Below are 26,371 nucleotides of genomic sequence, written 5' to 3'. Positions count from 1 at the left end.
CGATCCTCGTCGTCGACGACGGGCAATTATTGTGTGTCCATGGAGATCTTTCTCGCTCAAAGCAACGACGACGACAAGCCATCACTGCAATCAGTCGACCTTCCTTGCTCAATAACACCGCTCGTGATACCCGGTGCGAAGCTCCGGTGAGACCAAACCATAGTCACATACCGGGATATATAGGATCTGGCCACCATGACCTCGCATCCACCTGCCTCGCACCATGCACCGCGTAGCGCAAGCTTGGACGATGACTACGAGCGTCATCTGGTTCCGTCGAGTCTGCATACCGTAGTATCTCTCGCGACGGACCGGACACGACATGCTTTCTCAACAGAGCACCTTCGCTTCCGTAAGCTAATCACAAGACCACTGACACGCCCGACGCACTCCTGCGATTGCTGGCGCCTTTGACCTTTCGACCTCCTCTCCAGCTCTCACCAACAGGCAACGAAGGTCGAGGAAGTTGGGTTCAACCCAGTGCGTTCAAGTGTTGGACGTCATTTCAAAGCATGGCAAAACCACGTTTTATTCGATACGACCGAGAGGAGCCTCTGTCTGCGTTGCTGCTGCGTGTCTACGAATGTGGATGTGGATGGTATTTCCAAAAAGCTACCGACAACTTGTGCACAGCGCCGGTGGCAGCGGGTTTCTGTGACGCTCGGTGTGTGGTCGTCGCGGTGGATCGAATCCGGATACCGCCATGTCAAGTGAACCGGCCTCGTATCCGGATCATAGCGTATCCAGCGGGCGTTTAGTAAACGGAGCGAGGTTGAAGAACGGGCGGCGATCACAGAATTCGATTCGCCGTGTCCAGCAACCACCGACCGACGGTGCGACCGCGATGGCCGTCGCGAGCGCTCATGCGACCTCGTCCTGTAGGCACGATGACCAAGTACCCGCATGTCTTCAAGCCGCTCGACCTGGGCTTCACGACGCTCAAGAACCGCGTCCTCATGGGCTCCATGCACACGGGCCTTGAGGAAGGCCGGTCGCTCACGCGCCTCGCCACGTTCTTCGCCGAGCGCGCCAAGGGCGACGTCGGTCTCATCGTCACGGGTACTTTGGCCATGGCAGTCTGAGCGTGGAATTGAACAGGCTTCTTTTCTAGGTGGTATTGCGCCCAACCGCGCCGGTCGCGTGAGCCCGATGGCGGCCAAGCTCACGACGTCGAGCGAAATCCAGCGCCACAAGGAGGTCACGACTGCCGTCCACGAAAGCGACGTACGTTGACGGAGCGTTGCAGCGATCGAAAGGCTCATGCGCAACGACGACGATAGGGCAAGATTGCGATGCAGATCTTGCACAGTGGCCGGTACGGCTACCACCCGTTCAACGTCGCGCCGTCGGCCATCAAGGCGCCGATCGGCTGGTTCACGCCCAAGGCGCTATCGACCTCGGACGTGCGCTCGACGATCAAGGACTATGTGCAGTGCGCCGTGAACGCGCGCGAGGCCGGCTACGACGGCGTGGAAGTCATGGGCTCGGAGGGCTACCTCATCAACCAGTTTATCGTCGCGGGCACGAACAAGCGCTCGGACGAGTTTGGCGGCGACTACCTCAACCGCATCAAGTTCCCGGTCGAGATTGTGCGCCAGATGCGCCATGCGGTCGGCCCCGACTTTATCATCATCTTTCGCCTCTCGATGCTCGACCTTGTCAAGGTACTTGATTACGCTTGCATGCAAAACATTCCTCCTCACCGTGGAGATAGGATGGCTCGTCCTGGGAAGAAATCGTCGTCTTGGCCAAGGAACTCGAAGCCGCGGGCGCGACGATCCTCAACACGGGCATTGGCTGGCACGAGGCCCGCATCCCGACGATCGCGACCAGCGTGCCCCGGGGCGCGTTCTCGTTTGTGACGCACAAGCTCATGGGCGAAGTGGACATTCCGCTCATTACGACCAACCGCATCAACTCGCCGCAGGTCGCCGAAGACATTCTCGCCGCGGGCCATGCTGGTACGGCCTCGCCTTGCCCGTATTTGCATCTGACACGGATATGTGTAGACATGGTGTCGATGGCACGCCCGTTCCTCGCGGACCCCGAGCTCGTCCTGAAGGCCAAGCTCGGCCGCGAAGACGAGATCAACACGTGCATTGGCTGCAACCAGGCGTGCTTGGACCACACGTTCAAGGGCATCGCAGCCACGTGCCTCGTCAACCCGCGCGCGGGCTTTGAAACCGAGCTCAACTACCTCCCGACGACGAGTACGCTTCTTATTTCTATATCGACGATCACACATTCTAATGGACACGCCATGTAGCGCCCAAGAAGATTGCGGTGGTCGGTGCGGGCCCCGCGGGTCTGGCGGCGGCGACGGTCGCGGCGCAGCGCGGCCACCACGTGACGATCTTTGACGACCATAAGGAGGTCGGCGGGCAGTTCAACCTCGCCAAGCAGATTCCCGGCAAGGAAGAATTTTACGAGACGCTCCGGTACTTTGAGAAGCGGCTCAAGCTCACGAACGTCGACGTGCAGCTCGGCAAGCGCGTCTCGGCGCAGGAGCTCGTAGACGCCAAGTTTGACAAGGTGGTGCTTGCGACCGGCATTAAGCCCCGCACGCTCAAGATCGAAGGTGCCAACCACCCCAAGGTACGAGCGACAATCCAAGTCTCCAAACCGAGACTCAACTATCTGGATAGGTTGTGAGCTACATTGACGTCCTCAACAAGTCGGTGACGCTCGGGAAGCGCGTGGCGGTCATTGGTGCCGGCGGTATCGGCTTTGACGTGGCCGAATATGCGACGCACGTCGGCAAGTCCCCGAGGTACGATGGCCACTGCATAATCTCGTTGTATTGTGAAAACTCATTTCTGACGTGTGTAGCTTGGACATGGGTCTCTTCTCCAAGGAGTGGGGTATCGACCAGTCGATTTCGACGCGTGGCGGTCTCGCCAAGGCCGACCACCCGGCGGTCGAGCGCCAAGTGTACCTCCTCCAGCGCAAGTCGAGCAAGCACGGCAAGGGCCTCGGCAAGACCACGGGCTGGATCCACCGCCTCTCGCTCAAGCACCGCAACGTCGAGATGATTGGTGGCGTCTCGTACGACAAGGTCGACGACCTCGGCTTGTACGTCACGGACAACAAGACCAAGCAGCAGCGCCTCCTCGAGGTCGATCATGTGGTGGTCTGCGCGGGCCAGGTCCCGCTCCGTGAGCTCGAGGAGCCGCTCACCAAGGCTGGCGTCGACGTCTTCCGCATCGGCGGCGCCGACGAAGCTGCTGAGCTCGACGCCAAGCGCGCCATCAACATGGGCTCGCGCCTCGCGGCGCAGATCGAGACGATCGCGGTCGGTGCGCCGATCCTCCCGGAGCCGACGTTTGGCGAAAAGGTCGTCGCGTACGCGATGAAGAAGTTTGCGCCGCAATAACTCGTCACCAGTAGAAATAGGAATAATACAAGAGCAGCTGTGAATAGTCATCACTCTACATAGTTGATATGTGGCGACTTTTGACAATTGGAGTTATGTCATGCCAGCGCCAGGGCCTGTTTCTACCGGTGTACTTTTGACTAGGGTTGAATACCATTAGGGTTCCACCGCAGAGGCCTCGTTGAAAGACGGCGGTTCGATCCTCGCCGAGCACGGTGGCTGCAACACACACACGTCACTAGAAGCATTTTGGAGGTCTGCCGCAGCACGTCGAGGATGCGTCGACAAATTGCGTCAGGCCACGCAACTCGTCGTCCTTGCTGACTGCATGCCAAGTGCCATGATACTCGGTATCTATCTATCTATCTATCTATCTATCTATCTATCTATCTATCTATCTATCTATCTATCTATCTATCTATCTATCTATCTATCCAAAGAATGCCCAGCCATGCACTAATGAATTGCTCCTGGTGGTTTGTCTATCTATGATGCGCTCGTCGTTTTCATTTATGTGGATTTCTTGATCTGCTTTTTGCGTTGCTGCTGGCGCTGCTTGACCTTGTCGTCAAAGCCGTGTTCGGTCATCTTCATCTTGGCGACGCGCGTCGCGGTCGTGACGTCGTTGAGCATCTTGAGCACCTCGGTCTCGGGCGCGTGCTCCTCGTAGTTGTCGAGCGGCTTCTCAATGACCTTTTCGATGTTCTGGAGGAGCTCAATGTCGTGCTGCGTCACGATCGAGATCGAAGTACCCTTCCGACCCGCGCGGGCCGTACGACCGACGCGGTGGATGTAGTCGTCGGCGTCGCGGGGCAAATCAAAGTTGATGACGTGCGTCACCTCGGGGATGTCGAGACCACGCGACGCGACGTCCGTGCAAATGAGGACGCGGGCAAGCCCCGACTTGAACTTGCCGAGGGCCGCGAGGCGCCGCGACTGGCCCATCATCGAGTGCAGCACGACGCACGGCAGCTCGAGCTCGAGCGCGATCTCGGCCACGAGCTGGCACGACTTGCAGGTCGCGACAAACACCACCATGGACTCGGTCTTGTCTGTCGGCGCGTCCGGGATCGCAATGGGCAGGTGCTTCTTGCCCTTGAAGCTCTTCTTCGTCGCGGGTTCGTCGGGCACCGAGTCGTCGACGAGCTTGGACATGAGGTACATGAGGTACGTTGTCTTGATCTGCGCCGGCACAAAAAGGTACGACTGCTTGAGCTGGCTCACGGTCGTCGCCGACGGCGTCGCGTCAAACCGGAACGGATTCGTGAGCGCGACGGCCTCCAAGTCCTTGAGGTCGGCCGTCATCGTCGCCGAGAAGAGCAGCGTTTGCCGCGACGACGAGCCCATGCGGTCGAGAAGAAACGCAAGGTCCTTGGAGAAGGTCGAGCTCAAGAGCCGGTCGGCTTCATCGAGGACGAGGTACTTGATAAGCTTCAAGTTGGGCGGGTTGGGACGGAGCATGTGGTCGTGGAGGCGGCCGGGCGTCGCGACGATGACGTGCGGACGCTCCTGCAACGCAAGGGCCTGCGTCATCATGTCGACGCCACCGACGACAACGCACGACCGCAGCGAGATGCCACTGCCAAGCGCCTGGAACTGCTCGCCAATCTGGAATGCCAGCTCGCGCGTCGGCGTCAAGACGAGCGCGAACGGGCCGTACATCTCCTTCCCGAGCGTGTGCAGAATGGGCAGCGCGAAGGCCGCCGTCTTACCGCTACCCGTCTGCGCGCAGCCAAGGACGTCGCGGCCGGCGAGGATCTCGGGAATGCAGTTGACTTGGACCGGCGTCGGCTTGTGCAAGCCGAGGAGCGTGCACTTGGTCACGAGCCATGGGTCGAGGCCGAGGTCGCTGAACGTCGTGAGGATCGAGGGCGTGACCTTGGCCGTCGCTGGTACGAGCGCGTCGTCGGTCGCTGCGGCCACGGCCGGCTCGACGGCCTTGCGCTTGCGCTTCGCCCCAAAGAGAACGCTCATGTTGCTGCTGCGGCGAGGATGGTTGGATACTGAATATTCGTATTGGCCAATCGAAAGGACTGGTGCCACGACAAACCGGCTACGTAGCTAGCTGGCCGGCTATACAAACCGGTTGAGGGCTGTATGTATTTTGGGAGGTCTATGCAATGATAAGGGTTTCTTCAACGCTTCAACACACAACGTCAACATGCCAGCTTGCAAGCCCCGCAGAGGGCGCGACGCCGCGAGCGACTGGGTGACTGAATGGCAAGATAAGGCACAGACGTTGTGGTCAAAAGCAGCTGCTCGCATCACCTTGTCGAGTTATAACAACGTAATACTGAGCTGACATTTGCGGCACAAGACCCATTTCCAGCTTGTGCCACCCGTCAGCTGTAGTAGCTCCGAAGGTAGAGCGCGCTCGGTATGTCATAGCGACGAGGTGCATTTGTCGAGCCTTTTTGATTGGTCTGCCTTTATATTGTCTCGATCCTGATTGGCGCGTGCACCAAGCAACGGCGAAAGCGACGTCGGACCGTTGGTGCTGTATGACGTGGTCGTTCAACTGCTTTGCATTGCAATATTCGACGCACCATGGCCACAACACGCGCCGACACGATCTGCCTCATTTGCATGGATACGATTGGTCATCCGTCGACCTTCTCAGGCTTCGTGTCTCGCGGCGTAACCAGCGGGAGCTGGGAGCTCGCCTGCAAGCACCGCTATCACGGCAACTGTCTTCGGGCGCTGCTGGAAGCCAAGGTCAAGCATCGTGACGCGCCCATCACGTGCTGTGTGGTTGCGTGCAAGCGTGCGATTGCGCCCAGTGATGTTGCGAGACTTGTGGGCGCGGCGCTCCTTGCGCAGTTCCAGAGCCTCTTGGCTGCCAAGGCTGCGGAGGCCCATCGTGCGTTCTGCCCCAACAAAGTATGTAGCCGCCCTTATGCAGTGTACCCCGGCATGGCGAAGGCGCAGTGCTCGTTTTGCTACGTGCACTTTTGCCACGGTTGTCACGTCCTGTGGCACGAGAACCTCGACTGCGCCGCGTACCAGCGCATTCTCGCCTCCGGAGGCGACCCCGACCATACGCAGTTTATGACGCTCAAGACGACTATGGGCTGGAAGCACTGCCCTGCGTGCCACGCGGTCATTGAGCGCAACGGCGGCTGCAACCACGTGACGTGCAAGTGGTAAGCAGTGTGCACTTGTGTCTCGAAAGCATGAAACTCGTGGTACGTAGCGGGCGGGCCTTTTGCTACCGCTGTGGTGCAGCCTACCTCAGCGCAGCAGCGCACACTGGCAACGCTCACGGCCAGGTCGCATTCGAATGGTATCAGGACCTTGGACTTAGGATGCTTGGTCTAGGCTGGCTGCCGATGCGGCTTACATCAGGCATAGCACTTGCTTGAGTGGCGTTTAGTTTTGTATTTGGCCAGGTTGCGTCGCGATCAATATCGATTGCATACGAGAACTAGTATGTCACTTGCGTTCATGTGTTTGCTGTCTTGCGTGGATGTCCTTCCGTCGCCAACCGCAGTGTCCTCTGCTCTACGCAGCTGGTGGGTGCTGAGCACGGCCAGTGTCCTGCCTCATGGAAGGTTTCGATATACCATTGCAGACCATGACGTGGAGCTTTGTCGAAAGCGTAGATCGCGATCTTTGGCAAAAGTAGCCAATCGGGTGCGACGGTGTTGGGTACTCGATTCGGATTGGCTGAAACGATCAGATTGCACTTCGATATTCTGGCATTTCCCATCTCGACCGAAACGACCCAGGTGCAACCATGCTCCGCCAAGCTGTGGCCGTCGTCCTCGCGGCTGTCGGCGCGACCTTGGCCGAGGTGACCTGCCCATACACAGGGCCTTCCTTCTCGACAGGCTATTGCATGAACGACAGCACGGCCCTGTGCGTCGTCGACAGCCGCTGCACCGAGGTCGCGTCCTGGACGACTGCAAGTCTCGTCTCGTCTCGAGGCCTCGTCACGACCAGCGCCTCTGCATTGCTCCAGATCCCTGACGTTAGCACGCTACGCTTCATCGGCAATGGGCTCAAGACCGTCGGCGACCTCTCGAAGGCACCGAATGGCAGTGCGATCACAAACTGCACGAACTTGTACGATGACGACCCTTTCTGGATGATGTACGCCTTATGCGATCGTAGGGTCATTGCCTTTAACCCAGGCCTACAACTCGACAAGATGGTGCTTCCCGCCTCCCTCTTGGACTTGTCTGGCGACTGTTTATGCAACGCACCATGTTGAAGCTTTTGCGTAGGGCGCTGCCGAACAACGGCCTCTCGACATTGCCAGCGACCGTGCTCTGGCCTGCGCGACTCACCTCCATGTACCGTCTACCGCGCTGGCTGCGGGTTTCTGCGTCAAGTACTCTACTGCGTGCTCTAGCGTTCTGGACAACAATATGCTGCAAAGCTACGCCAATGGCCCGGTCGTCGAAACAATGTACGGCATGCGACGCTATAGCAGTTCGAAACACACATGTTCTCACTGTCTAGCTCTCTCTACAACAACTCGCTCGTGGGCTTGCAGAACTACGACTGGCGCCGCATGAGCTACGTGTACGTCGGTGACACGATACCTTGACGTTGACGTCGTGCCCATGGACATGCTAGGAACCTCGATGCCAATGCGATCACGAGCATCAAGAACGTGCAGTTCTCGGCCACCTTGACGACCTTGTACGATCCACCGTGACTCTGCGTCGCTCACTCGAGGCATGTAGTCGATGCGATCGCTGTGAGCTGGTCGAGTTCACTTTGGACATGTCATCCTTCCTGGCACTGGCGAGAGCCAAGAGCGTCGCGATTGGTGCATCCAATGTCAAGTCGTGCGCAGGCAGCGGCGCCGTCCTTAACAGCATCTCCGGTGTCAACAACCAGAGCATCGCTGTCTGCGTCTCCCAAGAACGTACCGTACTAGCATGTTCCTCTCGCTCGCTATCTCATCTGGACGTACATTGGATAGCGTTCTTCAACTCGTCGCACGCGTCGCGGGGACCGATCATTTGGGGCAGCCTCGCCGGTCTCGCCGTCGTCATCATCGGCGTCTATGCGTTCAAGCGCCAGTGCGCGCAGAAGAGCGGGTCCGGCCATAGCTACTTCAAGGCGAGCGACGATGGCACGGCGCCGTCGGGCGTCAGCGACGCGAGCATGCACGAGCGCCTCGACATGACCGACCTGCTGCCGTTCCGCATCGACGAGGCGATGCTGACCAAGCAGCGCGTTCTCGCGTCTGGTGCATTTGGCCAAGTGTTTCTTGGGACCTACCGCGGGCAGGCCGTCGCGATCAAGGCGCTGCTGCCTCATCGCACGGCGATCAAGGACGTGTGTGGCCTCGTCGCCGAAGCCAAGCTTCTTTCCAAGTACGACGACGACTTTTTGACAATCAAAATCTCATGAATTTACGCAGGCTATCGAGCCCTTATGTCGTGCGCTTCCTCGGCGCGGTGTGGAGCCGGCCCATCGATCTCTGGTGCGTCGTCGAGTACATGGACCTTGGCGACCTGCGCCAACTGCTTGCGACCAACGTTGTCCTCGTCGAGTCGGCGCGGCTCGAGATGGCGCTGGCGATCGCCGAAGGTCTCTTGTATTTGCACTCGCTCGACGTGATCCACCGCGACCTCAAGTCGCGGAACGTGCTCCTCGACACCGCCGGCCACATCAAGCTCACCGACTTTGGCGTCGCGCGCGAAGTGTCGAGCAACACGATGACGGCTGGCGTCGGCACGTGCCGGTGGGTTGCACCCGAGGTGCTCCAGAGCGGCCACTACACGACGGCCGCCGACATTTACTCGTTCGGCGTCATCCTCTCGGAGCTCGATACGCGCGGCCTCCCGTACGCGGAGCTCCGCAACGCCCGCGGCCACGCGCTCAACGACTCGGTCATCGCAACCCGCGTGCTACAAGGTACGTTGACGCCGTCGTTTTCAGTTGATGGACCGGCTTGGCTGCGCGAGCTTGGCGCCGACTGCCTTTCCACGGACGAGGATCGTCGGCCCACGGCGCTGCAAATCTCGACGCGACTTCGCCAGACCCAACGCGATCTTCTGACAGCGTAGCCGAGAAGGAACTACATGCGATCTGATTCGTCCAAGATTTATTACAGAATATGTGTCGCCGCATGTCCACTCGTTGCGTCTGTTGGCGTCGGTGGCAGGGGTTGGGGCTGCACGACATATGTTTATGGGACCACGAGTACCCATTGGCGGATGCAAGCTCGAGCATCCAGTGCACAACATCAGCACAAGCTGAATTGCAGTGCAGGGTTGGAAGCCAAATCATCTTTTTCCTAAATGTTATCGACAGTTCCGATGTTTGCTTAGCACAGCAGTCGGTGGTTTCTATTTTTGGCTGTTTTTGCACGACGCAATAAAAATGCATCCGTGTCCAAAAAGCTCGGACCCCCTTAGCAAGCTAAGTGGTCTCAGGGCTTTTCAGAGAGGATCGATCCCACGACTTTCCGTCTACGAAGACAACATTAAACCACTGGGCTACTTTACCGCGCCCGCTTTCGTAGGTTTTGAGTTTGTATCCATAGATGTGGTTGCTCAACTTTATCTTAATGTTTGTATGCTGCCGTTTATCACGCCGCACACGCTTTTTCACGCGGAAATGGAATGTGTGTGTGAAATATAACATACAAACCAATTGATGTTTTAAACCTTGCCCTACGCACGCGTGTGAAACGGCAGGCCACGGCTTGACGTGTGCACAGGGTATGATGTGATAAACCTGGCATACAAAATTCAAGTCGCTTTCCTTTTCCACCCCCACCTCACTTGCGTGTAGAACGTGCGGCAGCGATTTCCAAGCGAAGCAGTGCCCATCAACTGCACGTCGCTGGCACAGCTAGCGGTGGCAAGGCATCGCGGACAGCGTCAATGTCATGGATGTCGTAAAATACAAATAGTGCAGAAGTGGCCTTCTTCCATGAAAGCGACAGGGGCGCAGTAAAAGCGAGCTCGTCCCTCGCTTCTGCACAGCACATCTTCGCGTATGAGTACTTTCGTCACATTCATTTGGCCCACCGACAACCTACCGCTCCAACACCATGCACCGCTTCAACCCTAACCACCTTCAAGAGATGGCGGCCGCGCGCGCCTCAGCCGCCGACGCCAAGTTCCAGGCCGAGTTCCCGCACCTCTATCGCACCGAGATGCGCCGCAAGTCCACGGCCGCGCCGTCTCGCACACTGCCGTCCAAATCGCTGGCGCCAATTGCTCCAAAACGCACCGTCACCAAGGCGCCAGTGCCAACTCAGAAGCCGCGCTCTACGACTCCAACGCCGGTCACACCAGCGCCTCGCCAAACACCTCGTCGTGCGCCAACCGCCCTCGCACCGACGGTGGCTACCCCACCCAAACAAAGCCCGGTGGCGCCGAGGCAGCCACGCCGCGCGGTGCCAGTACCTTTGAAGCCATCGCGCCCATCAACGTCGCGACCAGCACCACCAAGACGAAATTTTCCCACGACGGCGCCTGTTGTCACCTGCGGTTGCCACTCGGCCATGGCGACTCTGGAAGCCGAGAACCGTCGCCTCAAGCAGGAGCTTCTCGTCGCACAATCAGCTCTGAGCGAGTATGCGATCCAGGTCAAGCGCCTCGAAGCGTCCTTGCATGCGACACCAACCGTCGACGCGACGACACCACCGGTGGATGCTGCTGTTCTTTCAGCGGTGGCTAGCCCCGTGGTGACCGCGACAATCCCATTGGACGTCGACCCGGTACCTTCAACCAGTAGTTGTGCACCAGCCACGACTGCACCGACAACGACATCATCGGCCGTCGATGCCACGGACATCTTACCAACGGTCGCCACCGAGGGCGGTTCAAGAGCTACGTCCATGGAGGTTCGAGTACCACCGACATTAGCACTTTCAACCGCAGTCGAGATTACTCCGGTGCATTTGTCCATGGTACCACAACAGTCGCCGACGCAACTCGATGCGAGCCACGCCGGTCTCGCCAATCTCGGCAACACGTGCTACATGAATGCCATTCTGCAGTGCATTGCGCACACTCCACGAATCGTCCACGGGCTGCTTTCACAGCCACAGGAGTCCACGACAGCAGCCGCTCTGACGCGTGTGGTCTCTGGTGTACTCGCCAACGACGCTGCTTCGTACCGCGCCGACCACGAAGCTCTCGTGCCACCATTCCACTCGACCACAAAGCAGCAAGATGCGAGCGAGTACCTCGCGTGGCTCGTCTCGGATCTGGAGAAAACGACGACGATTCCCGAGGACGTCCTGGGGTCTCTCTGGACAACGTCGAGCGTCTGCCCCCACTGCGGCTTCGAGTCCGAGACACTCGAGCCGCAACGAGACATTTCGATCATCGGAACACCCGACTCGATCGTCGCTGGTCTCGAGACGTTCATGACGCAAACACTCACCAAGACGTGTGTCAACTGCAGTGTCTTTTGCTCGGCCCAGCAGCGCTGGACGATGCTACTGGCGCCGCCCGTGCTGGTCGTTACCCTCAACGTCACCGACTTCAGCTTGGACGGGGTCGACCGCGTGGCAGTGGATGAAGCATTCAAGCTCGGTGCCAGCGACTACCGCCTCTGTGGGCTTGTAAGCCATCGTGGCGCCTCGGTCCATAGCGGCCACTACGTCGCTTACGTGCGCCGGGCTGGCACCTGGCTTTGCATGGACGACGCAGGGGTCTCGGTCGTCCAACGTTCCACGGCCTTGTCCAAGCACGCCTACGTTCTCTTCTACGAGCGCATCGACGAGACATAGATCAAGCGACGAACCCGCGGCCGCAACTGCGTGTATGGACGAAGTACGTCCATACATGGCCCTCTAGACATATTGGACGAAGAACGTCCATCATATGATGTTTTAAAGCACATTGCATGCGCAAAAAGTGCAGCTGTAGTCCTCTCGCATGAAGGCGACACGCTCGACCTGACCAACGGTCCACTCGACGACGGTGTGATTGGTGTCGCACCACTAAACGATCTTGCTGGCTGCTATCAACTCCAAGCGACGTGATTTTGCAAGGCGCTTAAGGGTCTTGGTCGACTCCACCTAGAGCTTCCACCCGGCGGTTGACGGAGCTGCTGCTTCCGGAAGAGAGGTTTTTAGTATTTATCGCAATTGTAAAGAGCAACGCGAAATCGGTGCATTATATCCTGCGTTTATGCTACAATCTATGAGGTTCGCTCCTGACGATACCGTCCATGGTATCGGAAAGTCTCGATTCGGTCGACGCAGCTGCATACAAGGAGAAACGTTGAACTATCAAGCAAGGATCTCTAATACTGAAGTGGTTGCACACCATGTGTTCAACAGTGTCGTTTAGCTGCCAGACCCAATGCGTCTTCCGTTTCCCAAGTGCGCCATCCGGTTCGGCTCGTCCATCGTTCGCCGTGCTCCAGGCCGACCGGTGTGGTACGATGAGCAGCAAGAGCATAGCTCGCACCATTTTTGTGTGAGAGCATACGTGTAACGCAAGCAAGAATGGACACCTCATGAGCTTCGCGGCTGCAACGCGTGAGTTTCCGCTTGGCGTTAGTTACCACATCGCCAACAGCGCTTCTGATGGCCGTTACTGTGGCGCGCCTTCGAAGTCAGACCCCAACGAAGGTCTGTGCAGTCCACTTGGCTGTGGTGTACTTACTTAGTAGGTACAGCCATCGAGCGAGAAAGCTGAGCCAGCGCGGGTCGCGCCGCTACGCTGGCGCCAAAGATACGCCCGCCCGGCGTCGATTCTGGTTGTAATCCGGATACGCGCGTCGGGACCATCCGGATAAGCAACTGGGCGTCAATTCCAATTTCAATTGCCCCTCCTCGTAGTCGACCGACTAGAGGAGCGCAGGATGATGTCCGAGCACGTACGTCGGCTGCGACCATGGCATGGGCATGGAGCCTCATGCGCATGGGACGTAGGGAGGGTACCATGACGACCGCGATGGCGGCCCGACCTTCGAAGACCTCGCGATCGACGACTCGCTCACGGACCTCGACCGCGTGATCCGCTACGTCGACAGCAACATTGCGCTGCAGCGGGTCATCCATGTGCGCATGCTCGAAGAGACGGCTGTCTCGTCTGGGTACGCGTCTCGAGCTGATGAGGCATCTCTACATGGGCGAAGCTCACGGCGTCGGTAGCTACGAGAAGACGTGCAGCAGCATCATTCCGCTTCTCGAGCCGCTTGTGAGCGACGTCGAGTTTGTCGTGCGGCAGCACGTTGCGGGGCAACTCCCAGGCCTCTGCAAGGTCTGCGCGCGAAGTGTACCGCAGTATGCTTGACGCAATACCATATAGTTTCTCGTCTCGGCCGGCGGCGACGACGGCTACAAGATCGTGCTCGAGACCATGATGCCCCTCATGAGCAAGCTCCTCTCGGACGTCCAAGCCGAAGTCCGACACATTGCCTGCGAGAGTCTGGTCACCCTCGCCGAAATTATCAAGTCGGAGGACCAAGGCCAACACGTGCTCACGCTTGTGCTGCCGTTTGCCCACGAAGACGACGACGAGCAGATGCGCATCACCGCTGTACGTCGCTCCTTGACCATCTCAAACTTATATCTGACGTGTATGGTAGCTCATCTTGCTCAACAAGCTCGCCGTCTTCCTCGGCCGCGACCTCTGCTGCCAATTCTGCGTCCCCGAGTTCATCTCACTCTCCGAGGACCCGGTCTTCCGCGTCCGAAAGGCCATGGTGCTCAACTTTGCGAACGTGTGCATGACGGCGGGCCCGGACGTCACCGAGGGTACACTAGCGTGATCTTCCTCTTCTCTATCCTGAGCGTCTGGCGGTTAGAACGCCTCTTGCCGGCGTACACGCGGCTGGCCAAGGATGAAATCTGGGGCGTCCGCAAAGCCTGCGCCGAGTCGCTCGTCGACATGTCCAAGACACTCGCGCCCGAGAAGCGGGCGTCGGCGCTCACTCCGCTCTTTACAGCCTTTTCCCACGACGCCTCCAAGTGGGTTCGTATCGCAGCCTACCAGCAAGTATGCTTTTTCTTGATACATTGATACAAGGTGTGATTGTTGGCAACACGTAGCTCGGCCCGTACCTCTCGACGCTGCCGCCGCATGAAATCACCGAGACGCTCACAACGTCGTACGCTGACATGGCAACGCGTCCGACCGCGCTGCTGCTCAGCGGCGCCGAAGCCGACATGAAGTTTCACTGCGCCTACAACTTTCCGGCCGTGCTGCACACGCTGGGGCGTGACGGCTGGCTGCGCATTGCGCGCGCGTTCGAGGCGCTGACCGTCGACGGTTTCTGGAAGGTCCGGCGCACGCTGGCGCACTCGCTTCATGAGATTGCGCGCATTCTGGGGCCCGAGATGACCGAGGCGCACCTCACGAGTGCCTTTGACACGTTTCTTCAGGACATTGACGACGTCAAGATGGGCTCGATCACGCATTTTGCCGACTTTTTGGCCGCGATTTCGCCGACCGCGCGCCACGAGTACCTTGCCGTGCTCGCCGAATTCAACGATTTCCAAGCGCACTCGAAATTCAAACTCAAGTGGCGCTTCCGCGGCCTCATTAGCGAACAGCTGCCTGCGATCTGCACGCTCTTCCCGCCCGCCGACACGTTTGCGATCGTCGCGCCGCTCATCTTTCAGCTCGTGACGGACGACGTGGCGTGCGTGCGCGACTCGAGCTTCCACGTACACAACAACGACACACCTCCTTTGGACTTGACACGATGGCGGACTAGGCGGTTCCGCTCCTTTTGCGTGCTTGGCCGAGAACCCCGAGTGGACCGAAGCCCTTGCCGAGCGCGTCCGAGCGCTCCAGGCGTCGTCCGTGTACATTCATCGCCAGGTATATATCCCCGTCCACGCCTTCTTCCAGTACGATGACGAACCTGCAGATTTATATCCGCGTCTGTCGGGCCTTTGTCCTTGGCGGCCACGCGCCTGTGTTTGAAGCGTCGCTCGCGGCGCCCTTCTTTGCGCTCGCCAGCGACCCGGTCTTCAACGTTCGGCTTGCACTCGTCCGTATCCTTGTCGAGCTCCAAGGTACAGGCGATGCACGACGGCACGATATCTCACGGGGTCGAGTAGAGCACTTGACGATCCCAACCGACGCGCTCCGCGCCTTCGGGGCCGACCCCCATGTCGATATCCAAGTGTGCTTTACCCAGCTCCGTGGCGCCTCGGACGTGGAGATGACCGCCACCGCTGAAGCGTCGATGGCAACGATGGAAGAAGCCGCCGCCGATGAGGTGACGGACGCCGTCGACGACCTCGAAGATGTCGCCGAGGAAGCTCCTGCAAGTGCCGATGACCAAGATGCGGCTGTTGCCGGCGACGACATATCGCCATTGGACGCCGACACTGCTGTGTCGGTGGGAGACATAACTGCGACGATCGAGGGCGCAGTCCCAGCGCCTATTGAGGACGAGGTCAACCCGTCGCCGCCATAAGCTCTATAATATATCGGCCTAGCTTGCCAGATCTGCAATCCGAGAAACGGGACAAGGGAACAAAGCACAAGGTTAAATAGATACAAGGCCCAACGATGGCCACGTCCGCCCACGACCCTCTACGTCTATCGTCGTGTCGGCAGCGTTAGCCGTCGGCCATCACCATACATTTTTCGACGTCGGTTCACTCGAGGTTGATCTTGGCGTGGAGCGAGCTCGCCTTGGCGGGCTCGCAGAGCGCAAAGCTGCCCTGGAAGATCTCCTTGCAGATCGCCTCCATAGCGCTAAGGCCCTTGGCGGCGGTCTCGGCGCCGCGGCTCACCGAGAGGCGCTCCAGCTTCTGCGAGAGGAACGGCACAAACGCGCTCACTTGCGCGTCCTGCGTGTAGTTGGTGTGCGAGAAGGTACCATCGGGGGCCTTCGCCTGCGTGTAGAGGCACACTTCGTTGATCGTAGCCACGCTGCGGAAGCTCAGGTTGGTCGACTTGAGCTGCAGCGTCTTGGCGACCGGGTCGCAGATCGTCTCCTCGTAGACATACGAGTACTTGCCGACGATCGACTCGGCCCAGCCGGGCATGTTATTCTGGGAGCACTTGGCCAGGCGGGCCGAGTGCAGGCGGCCCTCGCCGTCAATGAAGCGCGAGACGACGTCCATGCGCTCGACGTGCGTGAGCTTGGCGTTCGGGTACTTGTTCCAGAAGGCGCGGGAGACGACGTCCCAGGCGTACGGGTACACATGCTCGGTCTTTTGATGGAGCACCATGGCGTAATTATTGCAAGTGACCCCTAGCGACGCTACCTCGGGCGGCCGATAATTTCGTTTTTAATTACGTCGTACTTTAATTCTATTTTGAATTGCTATTCCAGGAGGTGGAAAGCCGCGGGAACAGAAGATACCTCGGTGTTTGTATGTGACGTGTGACAAGACCATCGACCACAGGATTAAATAGAGATGTATTTTATTGATCAAGAAACATTAAAAGAGGATCGAATATTATGACTACTGGCCAGCACGGCGAGCGTTTACGTTGACAAAAACCTCTATAAATGCATGACCCCGGCGCGGCCCGAAGACGACTAGTCGCACGCAATCTCTGGATACGTGGGCACGGCCAACGAGGACGCGCGACAGCAGTAATAGCCACGGGGCACAGAGACAAACAAAGGGGACTGCAGTGCGGACCATATTGTATCTACAAAGCTGGCTATCGAATACGCTCGCACGATGAGTGAAGCTCGGCGAAGCATAACCATAGACGCTGTATCTCAGTGCTTGTATGGAACGAGAACGGGGATGCATAAAACCTTCACATGAGGAACCCTCGTGGTGAGGACAGAGAATATACGATTCATCCATTTCCGATCGACGTCAATGTCATTAAGGTCCATACTAAAGACGACCATATCCTTTCGTGTGGCCGCAGCATACGTCGAGGACGCACCGAAAATGCCGTTAGCTTCAAGGATCCCAGTTGCGTGCATATAGATGGCACAATCCCCGACGGGCTTGTCTCGAACATTCAGGCTCTTCCTTGGTGCTCTTTCCAGCACATGCCTTTTAAGAGGTTTTCGAAGCGCACCCAATACTGTCATCCTTTATACTTCGCTTCGAACTTCGGTTTGGCCGTTTGTATGCATTTGAAGAGGTTTTTGTTTGACTGGACAGAGGTGGCATGACCTGTCGCGATGCCATTGGTATCACAGTTGAAGTTGCAACCATGGCGGGGCCGACAACCGGGAAGAAGCGTGCCCACTGCAAGAAGAAGGGCTACAAGCGCGGCCATGCGACCAAGAGCCGCAGCCGCGACATTGACCAGATCCAGGACGACCTGAAGAAGGAGGAGTCGACCGGCACGGCCATGACCTTCGAGGTCGACGAGGACCTCCCGGGTCTCGGCCAGTTCTACTGCACGCCGTGCGGCCGCCACTTTATGGATGCTATCGCGCGCGCCGTGCACATTAAGTCCAAGGTGCACAAGCGCCGGCTCAAGGACGTGGCGCAGGAGCAGTACTCGCAAAAGGAAGCCGAGCGCGCCGCGGGCAAGTCGGTCGAGGCCTACGTGCCGATTCGCGCCAAGGCGGCCGAGATGGAAGACGACGACTTGTAAATACCAGCACGACGATAGAAGAAAGTCCGTATTATTATATTGTAAGAAGCTCGCTGATGAGAACGCTTGTGTTGCTGTGTGTTGCTACAAAATCTGTCGGTCCAAGATGCTACTCGTAGCTGCTCTGCGGGCGCATCGGGACGCGGTGCCTAGGCTCATTACACGTCGAGCATGCGTAGTGTACAGACGTACGGCAAATCGCGCACGAGAAACCCATTCTCACGCGGGCTCGTGCGGCCAAATTCAAACGCAGGGTCTTCATCGTCATCTTCATCATCTTGCGCATTCTGCTTCTCGTAGATGTTTTCGATCGACGCAAGGAACTGCGTGGCTTGATTTGTCCTTGTCGGGGGCAGTACGATGGGCCCATCGCTCTAGTTGTGACACCGATCCTGAGAGCCCACGTCATGCTTTCTGGATGACGTAGTACGCGTGGGCTGGGCTTGGCGCCGGCCGTGCGGGCGCGTTCGCGCGGCTCACGCGCCGAGTGCACAACGCCAAAGCGCTTGGCGCAGTTGACAGGCGGGCCGCACGTTTGTGGCCGCGCTGTTTTGGCCCGCGCCTTGTTGGCACTTGTCGTTGGCAGCACATTCGTTGACGGCAGCGTCGGTGGGCGCGTCGGGCCTGCCGATGCACCGACCGCGTCTTTGTAGTCGAGGACGAGCTCGCGTGAAATGTCCTAAGCCACGCGTGTTGCTCATCGACTTGCGAGGAATCGCTGACCTGTTGCCGGCGGATCTCGTCGAGAATGACAAAGTTTTCCTCCTTGAGGTTGCGCACTTCCGTGATGAACGGGCCTTTGAGCGCGGCGAGCTCGCGCCTAAAATGCCCTCCTGACAAAGACGCACGTAATGAAGCGTACGGACTCGTTGGCACGGCAGTGGGCTGCGAGTTGCCGGAGTTGGTGTTCGAGGCTGCACAAGGACGTGTTGTGCGACCGCACCGAGTCTTCAAGTGACCGCGACTGCTCCACGAGCGTCTATGGACTCGCTGGTGCACTCGGTTTCTAGAAATGACAAACGTACGGCGTGGTGCTTGTGGAGTGTGTCCCGCAGCCCTTGGTTGTCGGCATGGAGCGCTTCAATCTAATCGTCCCAGAATGTTAAAGGGAGTGGCGGTAGCGGGTCGCCTACGGAGCCCGCGACGCGCCGATCGTAGGTATCCAACACGGACTTGGCCGCGGCCGTTTGGAATGCGTGCACGTCGTTTTGAGCACTTTGCGCCAGCGCCTTGACCTAGCTTGTCGTCTGTGATTTCCTCGACCACATGCCGCATATCATCCAACCGCTTCGACTGACTCGACGAGCGTTGTATACTTCTTCTCGAGTTGGCACAGTCCCTAGCACCCCCTTGATACACGTGCCATCGACACGGAGAAGTCAGAGTTACATGGGCGTCGGCTTCTTGGAGCCGCGCGATTTCTTTGGCAATGCGACGCGACATATCGAGCTTGGCTCCTTGCGCCGCCGCTTCGAGTGCGCCGACTTGGTTTTGCGTTGTCTCTACGACAACGAAAGCAATCCAGCACGAGAAGAAATACCTGGTAAAGAGACAGCATACCTAGCGTATCGCGGAGGTCCGAAATCAACGCCACCTGCGCCGTATGGGCTACCTCCAAGGACGCACATGCCGCAGCCACGGCTGGCAGCGTCGCACTCGAACACATGCGGGTGGCTGTGGAGTCCACGCCGCAGACGGCCTCGAGGCGCCGGAGTCGCACGTCGAGGGTGCTGAGATGGTCCTTTGTCGCCTCGACGCGCTGCGCATGACCCGCCACCGTGACTTCGTGCGCGGCGATGCCGGTTGCAATCTCCCGCACGTGGCTTTGGACGTCGGAGACGAACGACGTGAAGAGCGTCCGGACCGTGTCTTCGAACCTCGCGTACTCCTTCGTGTGCTGTCGCTGGGCAGCCTACTCGTATTCTTGGCATACTACGGAGGGTAGGATGGACCTTCTACTTCAAAGACGCTGGTGTCGAGCTTCTTGGGCAACAGGACGTCGAGCAACGAGAGATCTGCCTTGGACGTGAGTACCTAGCGTGCGATACTAGCACTCGGACGACAGGTGTGGATAATTGGGAATTATACTTGGAGAACAAACTGCTTGAGCTCGTCGAGCTGTGTTGGCACCATCGTCGTTGACGCCTACGAATGGACGTTGACAGGCAAGATTTAGCACGAGAAGTGAACCTTGAGGCTCAGACCAGCGTCCAGCTGCGAAAGCGTGGCAAAGGACGAGAGCTCCGCCTCGATCGACCGCGTCGTCTCCAAAAGGCTCTTGTTGGCCGTCACGACGTCGACGACTTGTGCCTTGAGCCGCTGCAGCTCGGACAGCATGTGCATGTGATCTACCCAACGTGCATTTGCTATCGGAACGAGCGAGGAAGCTTGAGTACCGGCGATCCCGGCCGACGCCATTTTGTACTTGTAGTTGAAAACCGATTCAAAACCCCCAGAGAGAGTCCTGGCGACTCATCAACGCCAATACAACGATATTCGAGGTCGGATAACTTAACAACTTTTAGCAAGAAATAAGAGGCTGGATTGTGTCGGCAACTATCCAGCACCGACACCAAGGCGTCATCCGAGGTCGGATGGTTGTTGGCAGCTCTCGAATCCAAGGTCGGATCGGCACGGGATCGAATATTGTCGGTATTGCTCCCTAAATTACCACACATCGTCGATGCTATCGAGCTAGCAAGGGCGTGCGTTTGCTCAGCCGTTTTCTCATTCCATCTACATCAAGTTGGCAGCGAGGTGGCGAGCGCACCTGGTAAACACTTCACATCACGTTCCTATAGATCCAGCCTCTCGACACACGAGCTTTCAAGTACTATGCATCCAGTCCAAGTCGCTGTACTAACTACGTCGCCGGAACTCGTGCATCATTCCCGCTTCTGCCGTTTGTTTTGCTGGAGCGTCTCAAAGAAGCCGTGAATGTCCTCGGCCTTGACCGTCTGGCCCGACTCTGCAAAGCCGGCGAGGTAGTCCTTGAGCGACGAAGCCATGCGAGCATAACCCACCGCCATCTCGATCTATTCCATGAGACTCCGTTCGTATCTATCCACAACGCTGAGAAAACGGACCTGCTGCGTGTGGCTGAGCTCGGTCTGCACCGCTTTTTGACCCGCGGCGAACATGTCTTCGGCCGACGCCTTGGATTTTGCTTCAAACACGGAGAGCGCGTCGGTCTCGTCCATAAGAAACGCAATCTTAGCGTCTTCGTAGCGGCGCACGCAAGCCTTGCAGCGACAGAGTCGTTGGCGCCACCCGTCCTGCCAAAAGGTCGGGCCTGAAGTCGTCGCTGGCAACGTCGTCGGCAGCCGGCACGTCGTCCCTGCGTCCTCTGACGTTGGCACGTCAACGTACTTGTACAAAAAGACGTGCTTTGTCATGCAGTCGCGGCAAACGAGCTCGTCAAACGACGCAGGGGGTTTCTGGGTTGTGGATTCTTCATCTAGATGACACACGCTGTGCATGGAATGCGTGCAGGAAGCGTACCTACCGCTAAAGAGGTGGTTTTCGTGGTACCAATCTTCACAGACGATACACTGATGCATGGCCTAGTCACTGCGTGAGCACGATGGTAGAAGAATGTGGTGCTATTTACCTCGTCCGAGCCTTTCCGATCCGGATCTGGGTACGGGCGGTGGCACGAGCAGTAGAGACCGCGAAAGTTTTGGCTGTACACGTTCTCATCGTTGGATTTGTCCTTGCCTTCGTACAGCGCACACGGCGCGCTTGCTATGAGGCGCGATAAGAGGCGAGTACTAGTACACAACAAGTGGCAACGTACGCAACTTGGACGTGCCGCAGTCGCAGCGAAAATGGCGCTTCGTGTACAGCTCGACGAGGTCGTGGTCTGCGTGGCACTTCAAGCTGCACGCCTACGACGCCAATCGTAAGCGATCTACAGACGACCGTGGCGCGCGCGTACAAGGCAGATGCCAGCGGGTGTGCCATCGGCAGCGCAGGTGAGGCACGCGTACAGGCCTTGGCGCATGTAGCCGTGCTCGTACGAGCAGTGGTTGACGCTGGAGCCGCCATAGACCGCGTTGGCCTCGTCGACCAAGGTCTCTTCCTCGTGCAGCACCTCGTCGAGCGTCACCTCGACCTCGTCCGCTGCACCGCCCGTTTCCGCCATCGCTCGTGAAAACTCCCGCGAATCCTTCCGGAAATGGACCTCCGGATAGGATCCCATCGAGAAAGCGCACCTATTTCCAAATAAGGTGCTCTTTTGGAACCCACCGCGTCCATGCCAGCGTTGAAGCTTCCGAGCAGTGGCGCACTCGCCTCGTCAAAGGGCGCCGTGCGACTGGGACATTTGCAAAGATCGCTGCACATGATCAGCGCATTTGCCTCTGCTTTGATCGTCCTACATCGCATCTCTTGCCTCTTGCCGCCACCATGCACTACCCTTGTGTATCTTGTGAGCAGCCGTACATGCGCTGAAGCAATCCGTCCCCACAAAGCTTCTCTCGGCACGACACATGGCAAGTCGTTGCCTCATGGCCCATGAGGCAACGCAACGCTTGCATGGCCGTATGCGTCAACGGTTGCCGTGCGAAAGGCGCACCGACAAAAAGGTGCGCTTTCTGCTGTCTATAAATAGATTCGCCACCGTGTCGGCCTTTCTGCCGCAGCAGCAAAACGCCCCGCGCAGAGCCGCCACGTTCGCAGAGCACCATGAAGGAGCACGCGATACGGGAGGCGTCGTCGCGACGCCCAAGCGCCGGCAACCGCATGGTGCGCATCAACGACGCGACCTTCAACGCCGGTCGCGACTACTTGCCCAACGCGATCCATACGACCAAGTACACGCTGGTGACGTTTCTGCCCAAGAACCTCTTTGAGCAGTTCCGCCGCATCGCCAACGTCTACTTCCTCGTGCTGAGCATCCTCACGTGCATGCCCTTCTCGCCCAAGAACCCGACGTCGCTCATTGTGACCTTTGTACTCGTGCTTCTCTTTACGGCAGCCAAAGAAGCGTACGAGGACTACCTGCGGTACCTCTCGGACCAAGAAGTGAACGCGCGCCAAGTGTCGGTGCTCACGTCGAGCCATGACGGTCCGGTGGTGCAAGAAGACACGGCGACGCTTTTCTACTCCAAGGCCATTCGATGGGACCGCGTCAAGGCACTTTTTGGCCGTTGGAGATTGCACTGACCATCGCCGTAGGTGGGCGACATGCTGTACCTCGAGAAAGACCGCGAAGTACCGGCCGACTGCTTGCTCTTGACGTCCTCCGACACCCAGTGCGGCGTGTGCACGATCGACACCGCCAACCTCGACGGCGAAACGAACCTCAAGACCGTGTACGCTGTCCAGAACGGCCTCAGCGCACGCGAGCTCGGCGGCCTCGCAGGCCGCGTTGAGTTTGAGGCGCCCAATCCCTCGCTTGTGTCGTTTCGGGGCAGTCTGTACGTCAACAACATGCCCGTTCTCCTCACGTACGTTCGACGCTCTGCGAGCGGCTCTCGTCACCATCTCGTAGCTTGTCACAACTGCTGTGCCGCGGCACGGTGGTGCGCCACACCAAGTGGGCGATCGCGCTCGTACTGTATACGGGCCATGAGACCAAGGCCTTTTTAAATTCGAGCAAGCCGCCGTACAAGTCGAGTGCGGTCATGAATTCGATGAACCGCTGTCTCTACTTCGTTTTCTTTCTTCAAGGTGGCATGTCCAGGAATGAAAAATTGTCGCCTGATGCTACTCCGCGTAGCGATGCTCTGTGTGATCAATGCAACTGCGATGCTGCTCTGGAACGGCCACAACACGCTACCGTATCTGCATGACGCGCTCGACACGAGCAGCCCGCCGCCGTTGAGCGATGGAGTCGAGGCGTACTTCACCTTTATGGTCGCGTACTCCAACTTGATTCCGATCTCGCTCTATGTCGGCATTGAAGTCGTCAAATTATTGCAAAAGTTCCTCATCGAAGCCGACCTTGAAATGATGGGCTCCAACGGCGTCCGCACCAAGTCCCGCACCTCCAACCTCGTCGAAGAGCTTGGGCAAGTCGAGTACATCTTCTCAGACAAAACAGGTCCATTTTAGCAGCGATTGTATACGCTGCTCACGCAAGTACGTAGGCACGCTGACCCGCAACGAGATGGTCTTCCTCGCATGCGCGATTGCTGGCATCAACCAATCGTACCGCTTCGACGCCTACATTCCTGACGCGAGCCTGCCCGCGGTGAAGAAGGCCTTGATCCGCAGCCCCAGTGGTCATTTGCCGCTGCCGTTCTTCGGGTCCCCTGCCTGGGACGCGCTGTATAGCGTGCCGCTGTCGCCCCGCTTGCTGGACTTTTGGCTCTGTCTTGCGCTTTGCCACTCGGTGGTGCCCGAGGTCGACACGGACAACCCCACCGACCTCATGAGTATCACCTTTCAAGCATCAAGTCCCGACGAAGGCGCAATCGTGACCGCGGCACGAAATATGGGGTACAATTGACATGACCACGTGGTCTAGTTTCACATAGCAACTGCGTAGTTTCGTCTTCAAGGGCCGAACGGTCTCGAGCATTCTCTTGTACAACAACGTGACAAGGATGGACGAGATGTACACGATATTGAATGTCCTCGAGTTCAGCAGCGATCGCCGGTGCATGTCGATCATCGTACGCATGCCGAGTGGCGACATTCGACTCTTCTCGAAAGGCGCGGACACGGCCATTTTGAAGCGACTTCGGGCGACAGAGGTCGACGACCTCGCGTGGACATCAAGTCAGCTCCACGACTATGGCGAGGAAGGTCTCCGGACACTCTGTGTCGCGTGTCGCACGCTCGACGAAGCCACGTACACGGCGTGGCACGCGCAGCACCAGCAAGTCACGATGACGCGCCGCGCCGACACGACCGATGACGAGCACGACGCCCTCGTCGCAGCCGTGCACAGCGCAATTGAAACCAACTTGGAGGTACGTACATGAGATCATGCGCCGGGATGACGCGCTTCTACCCTGGTGCTTACGTAGCTCTTGGGGGTCACGGCGATCGAAGACAAGTTGCAACACGGAGTACCGGAGGCCATCGACATCCTTCTCCGCGCTGGCATTCGCATTTGGGTTCTCACGGGGGACAAGGAAGAGACGGCGATCAACATTGGGCGGTCGTGCAACTTGCTGCAGCAAGAGAGCCACATGATGGTCCACCGCTTGAGCTGCAAGAGCAGCTCCGAAGACGAGCTCTACGAGTACATTTGGGAGCTCCTCGAGCTACGCGGGAAGATCTCCAAGAAGGAAGTCCTCGTTCTCGACGGCGATACCCTCTCGCTCGCAATGCTCCCCTCGATGCAAACCGCCTTCTTGGAGCTCGCGTTGCGTTGCAGCGCGTGCATCTGCTGCCGCGTCTCGCCCAAGCAGGTTGGGTCATCCCTGGTATCTCGCGTGACATCTCGAACTATTGCGTAGAAAGCTCAAGTCGTCCGACTCGTGCGCGACAACTTGCCCGTCATTACGCTCGCGATTGGCGACGGCGCCAACGACGTCAACATGATCCAGACCGCGCATCTCGGCATTGGCATTAGCGGCCACGAAGGCACGCAAGCCGTGCGCGCGAGCGACTACTCGATCGCACAGGTCGACTCGATTTCACATGTCCATAGCGACCTGACGGCGCTCTAGTTTCGCTTTCTGAGCCGGCTTTTGCTCGTCCATGGCGCATGGGGCTACCAGCGCATCTCCAAGTTCATCTTGTATTACTTTTACAAGAACATGCTCGTCGTCTTCACCGAGTACTGGTTCGCGTGGGTCTCGGGCCTCTCGGGCCAGATCTTCTTCCCCGACATGCTCTCGCTCGGCTACAATGCGCTCTTCACCTCGTACCCATGCGTCGCCGGCTACGGGTTTGACCAGGCACTACAAGTTTCCGATGTATATGGACTAATGTTGTCCACATTAGCACGTCTCGGCCGACATGGCGCTCAAGTACCCCAAGCTCTATCAATCGGGCCAGCTCCGCGAAAGCTTCAACGAAAAGCTCTTTCTGTACCACATGCTGCTGGCGATCCTCCACTCGGCGCTCTGCTACTTTGTCCCGGTTGCGATATTCAGCGACGGATCGTCGCCGTCGTCCCACGGACGCATCGCGGGTCATTTTATGACGAGCGTCGCGTCCTTCTCGTGCGCGATCCTCGTCGTGACCATCCGGATGCTTGTCAAGGTGCAGACCGTCAACCGTATCGTCGTGGGCGTCTCGGGTGGCAGCATCGTGCTCTACGTCCTCGTCGTCGTCGTTCTCAATACGCCAACGCTCTCGGCGCTGCTTCAGCCGCAGATCGCCGAGGTGTTCTTTGGCCTCTTGTCGCTCGCGCGCTTCTACCTCGCCTTGCTGCTCGTGGCCGTCATCAGCGCTGGGTTTGACATTGGATTGCGCTACCTCCAGAAGCAGTATTTCCCGACCCCCGTCGACATTTTGTGTGAACTTGCCTCGTCGCACCCGGCGCACGACCCGCCGACGCGCATCCAGCCCTTCAGTCCGTCATGATCGGCCTCCGATTCTTATTTAATACGAATATTCTTATTAC

At 58.2% G+C, this 26,371-nt stretch overlaps 8 protein-coding genes across 8 annotated transcripts; 4 read left to right on the top strand and 4 right to left on the bottom strand.

Moving 5' to 3' along the window:
• Positions 1-770: 770 nt before the first annotated feature.
• SPRG_00507 (hypothetical protein) lies at positions 771-3,449 on the top strand. Its single transcript, XM_012338601.1, has 9 exons — positions 771-833; positions 883-1,059; positions 1,112-1,224; positions 1,281-1,664; positions 1,715-1,961; positions 2,010-2,210; positions 2,267-2,595; positions 2,646-2,770; positions 2,830-3,449. The coding sequence occupies exons 2-9, from the start codon at positions 888-890 to the stop codon at positions 3,371-3,373; spliced, it is 2,115 nt and encodes a 704-aa protein (XP_012193991.1). The 5' UTR covers positions 771-833; positions 883-887; the 3' UTR covers positions 3,374-3,449.
• A 399-nt stretch (positions 3,450-3,848) lies between these two features.
• Positions 3,849-5,365, bottom strand: SPRG_00506 (hypothetical protein). Its single transcript, XM_012338600.1, has one exon. The coding sequence runs from the start codon at positions 5,345-5,347 to the stop codon at positions 3,884-3,886; it is 1,464 nt and encodes a 487-aa protein (XP_012193990.1). The 5' UTR covers positions 5,348-5,365; the 3' UTR covers positions 3,849-3,883.
• A 1,712-nt stretch (positions 5,366-7,077) lies between these two features.
• Positions 7,078-9,411, top strand: SPRG_00505 (TKL/DRK protein kinase). Its single transcript, XM_012338599.1, has 9 exons — positions 7,078-7,438; positions 7,487-7,552; positions 7,600-7,668; positions 7,728-7,784; positions 7,838-7,900; positions 7,955-8,020; positions 8,065-8,249; positions 8,307-8,703; positions 8,751-9,411. Exons 1-9 carry the CDS (start codon positions 7,110-7,112, stop codon positions 9,397-9,399), a joined length of 1,881 nt encoding a protein of 626 aa, XP_012193989.1. The 5' UTR covers positions 7,078-7,109; the 3' UTR covers positions 9,400-9,411.
• A 3,757-nt stretch (positions 9,412-13,168) lies between these two features.
• Positions 13,169-15,736, top strand: SPRG_18895 (hypothetical protein; the record flags this gene model as incomplete). Its single annotated transcript, XM_012338719.1, has 10 exons — positions 13,169-13,180; positions 13,236-13,399; positions 13,458-13,566; positions 13,615-13,845; positions 13,895-14,063; positions 14,114-14,304; positions 14,358-14,975; positions 15,058-15,132; positions 15,182-15,329; positions 15,375-15,736. 10 exons carry the CDS (start codon positions 13,169-13,171, stop codon positions 15,734-15,736), a joined length of 2,079 nt encoding a protein of 692 aa, XP_012194109.1.
• Positions 15,737-15,920: 184 nt separating this feature from the next.
• Positions 15,921-16,499, bottom strand: SPRG_18894 (hypothetical protein; the record flags this gene model as incomplete). The annotated part of the gene is made up of 1 exon (XM_012338718.1): positions 15,921-16,499. One exon carries the CDS (start codon positions 16,497-16,499, stop codon positions 15,921-15,923), a length of 579 nt encoding a protein of 192 aa, XP_012194108.1.
• Positions 16,500-17,953: 1,454 nt separating this feature from the next.
• Positions 17,954-20,262, bottom strand: SPRG_18893 (hypothetical protein; the record flags this gene model as incomplete). Its single annotated transcript, XM_012338717.1, has 14 exons — positions 17,954-17,993; positions 18,037-18,218; positions 18,275-18,523; positions 18,568-18,664; positions 18,711-18,823; positions 18,870-18,929; positions 18,978-19,079; positions 19,130-19,183; positions 19,234-19,346; positions 19,405-19,756; positions 19,804-19,878; positions 19,933-19,989; positions 20,035-20,192; positions 20,241-20,262. The coding sequence occupies 14 exons, from the start codon at positions 20,260-20,262 to the stop codon at positions 17,954-17,956; spliced, it is 1,674 nt and encodes a 557-aa protein (XP_012194107.1).
• A 467-nt stretch (positions 20,263-20,729) lies between these two features.
• Positions 20,730-21,988, bottom strand: SPRG_18892 (hypothetical protein; the record flags this gene model as incomplete). Its single annotated transcript, XM_012338716.1, has 6 exons — positions 20,730-20,879; positions 20,931-21,301; positions 21,350-21,407; positions 21,455-21,588; positions 21,641-21,731; positions 21,782-21,988. 6 exons carry the CDS (start codon positions 21,986-21,988, stop codon positions 20,730-20,732), a joined length of 1,011 nt encoding a protein of 336 aa, XP_012194106.1.
• Positions 21,989-22,587: 599 nt separating this feature from the next.
• On the top strand, positions 22,588-26,331 carry SPRG_18891 (hypothetical protein; the record flags this gene model as incomplete). The annotated part of the gene is made up of 10 exons (XM_012338715.1): positions 22,588-22,920; positions 23,023-23,294; positions 23,339-23,517; positions 23,567-23,890; positions 23,937-24,288; positions 24,338-24,764; positions 24,822-25,208; positions 25,257-25,424; positions 25,470-25,700; positions 25,747-26,331. The coding sequence occupies 10 exons, from the start codon at positions 22,588-22,590 to the stop codon at positions 26,329-26,331; spliced, it is 3,258 nt and encodes a 1,085-aa protein (XP_012194105.1).
• Positions 26,332-26,371: the final 40 nt, after the last annotated feature.

Source organism: Saprolegnia parasitica (assembly GCF_000151545.1).
Source record: "Saprolegnia parasitica CBS 223.65 unplaced genomic scaffold supercont2.1, whole genome shotgun sequence".
In the NCBI taxonomy this organism is placed as follows: Eukaryota; Oomycota; class Saprolegniomycetes; order Saprolegniales; family Saprolegniaceae; genus Saprolegnia; species Saprolegnia parasitica.
The sequence above is the reverse complement of the archived record's forward strand: the minus strand, read 5'-3'. Positions and strand labels throughout refer to the sequence as shown.

What these genes read in the sequence shown, in the direction of transcription:
- SPRG_00507 (XM_012338601.1), top strand. Translation starts at nt 888, where the DNA reads ATGACCAAGTACCCGCATGTCTTCAAGCCGCTCGACCTGGGCTTCACG. An exon ending in CAACTACCTCCCGACGACGA is followed by an intron (nt 2,211 to 2,266) that starts GTACGCTTCTTA and finishes CACGCCATGTAG; the next exon opens with CGCCCAAGAAGATTGCGGTG. An exon ending in AAGGTGCCAACCACCCCAAG is followed by an intron (nt 2,596 to 2,645) that starts GTACGAGCGACA and finishes CTATCTGGATAG; the next exon opens with GTTGTGAGCTACATTGACGT.
- SPRG_00506 (XM_012338600.1), bottom strand. Translation starts at nt 5,347, where the DNA reads ATGAGCGTTCTCTTTGGGGCGAAGCGCAAGCGCAAGGCCGTCGAGCCG.
- SPRG_00505 (XM_012338599.1), top strand. Translation starts at nt 7,110, where the DNA reads ATGCTCCGCCAAGCTGTGGCCGTCGTCCTCGCGGCTGTCGGCGCGACC. An exon ending in CCTGCGCGACTCACCTCCAT is followed by an intron (nt 7,669 to 7,727) that starts GTACCGTCTACC and finishes TGCGTGCTCTAG; the next exon opens with CGTTCTGGACAACAATATGC. An exon ending in GGCCCGGTCGTCGAAACAAT is followed by an intron (nt 7,785 to 7,837) that starts GTACGGCATGCG and finishes CTCACTGTCTAG; the next exon opens with CTCTCTCTACAACAACTCGC.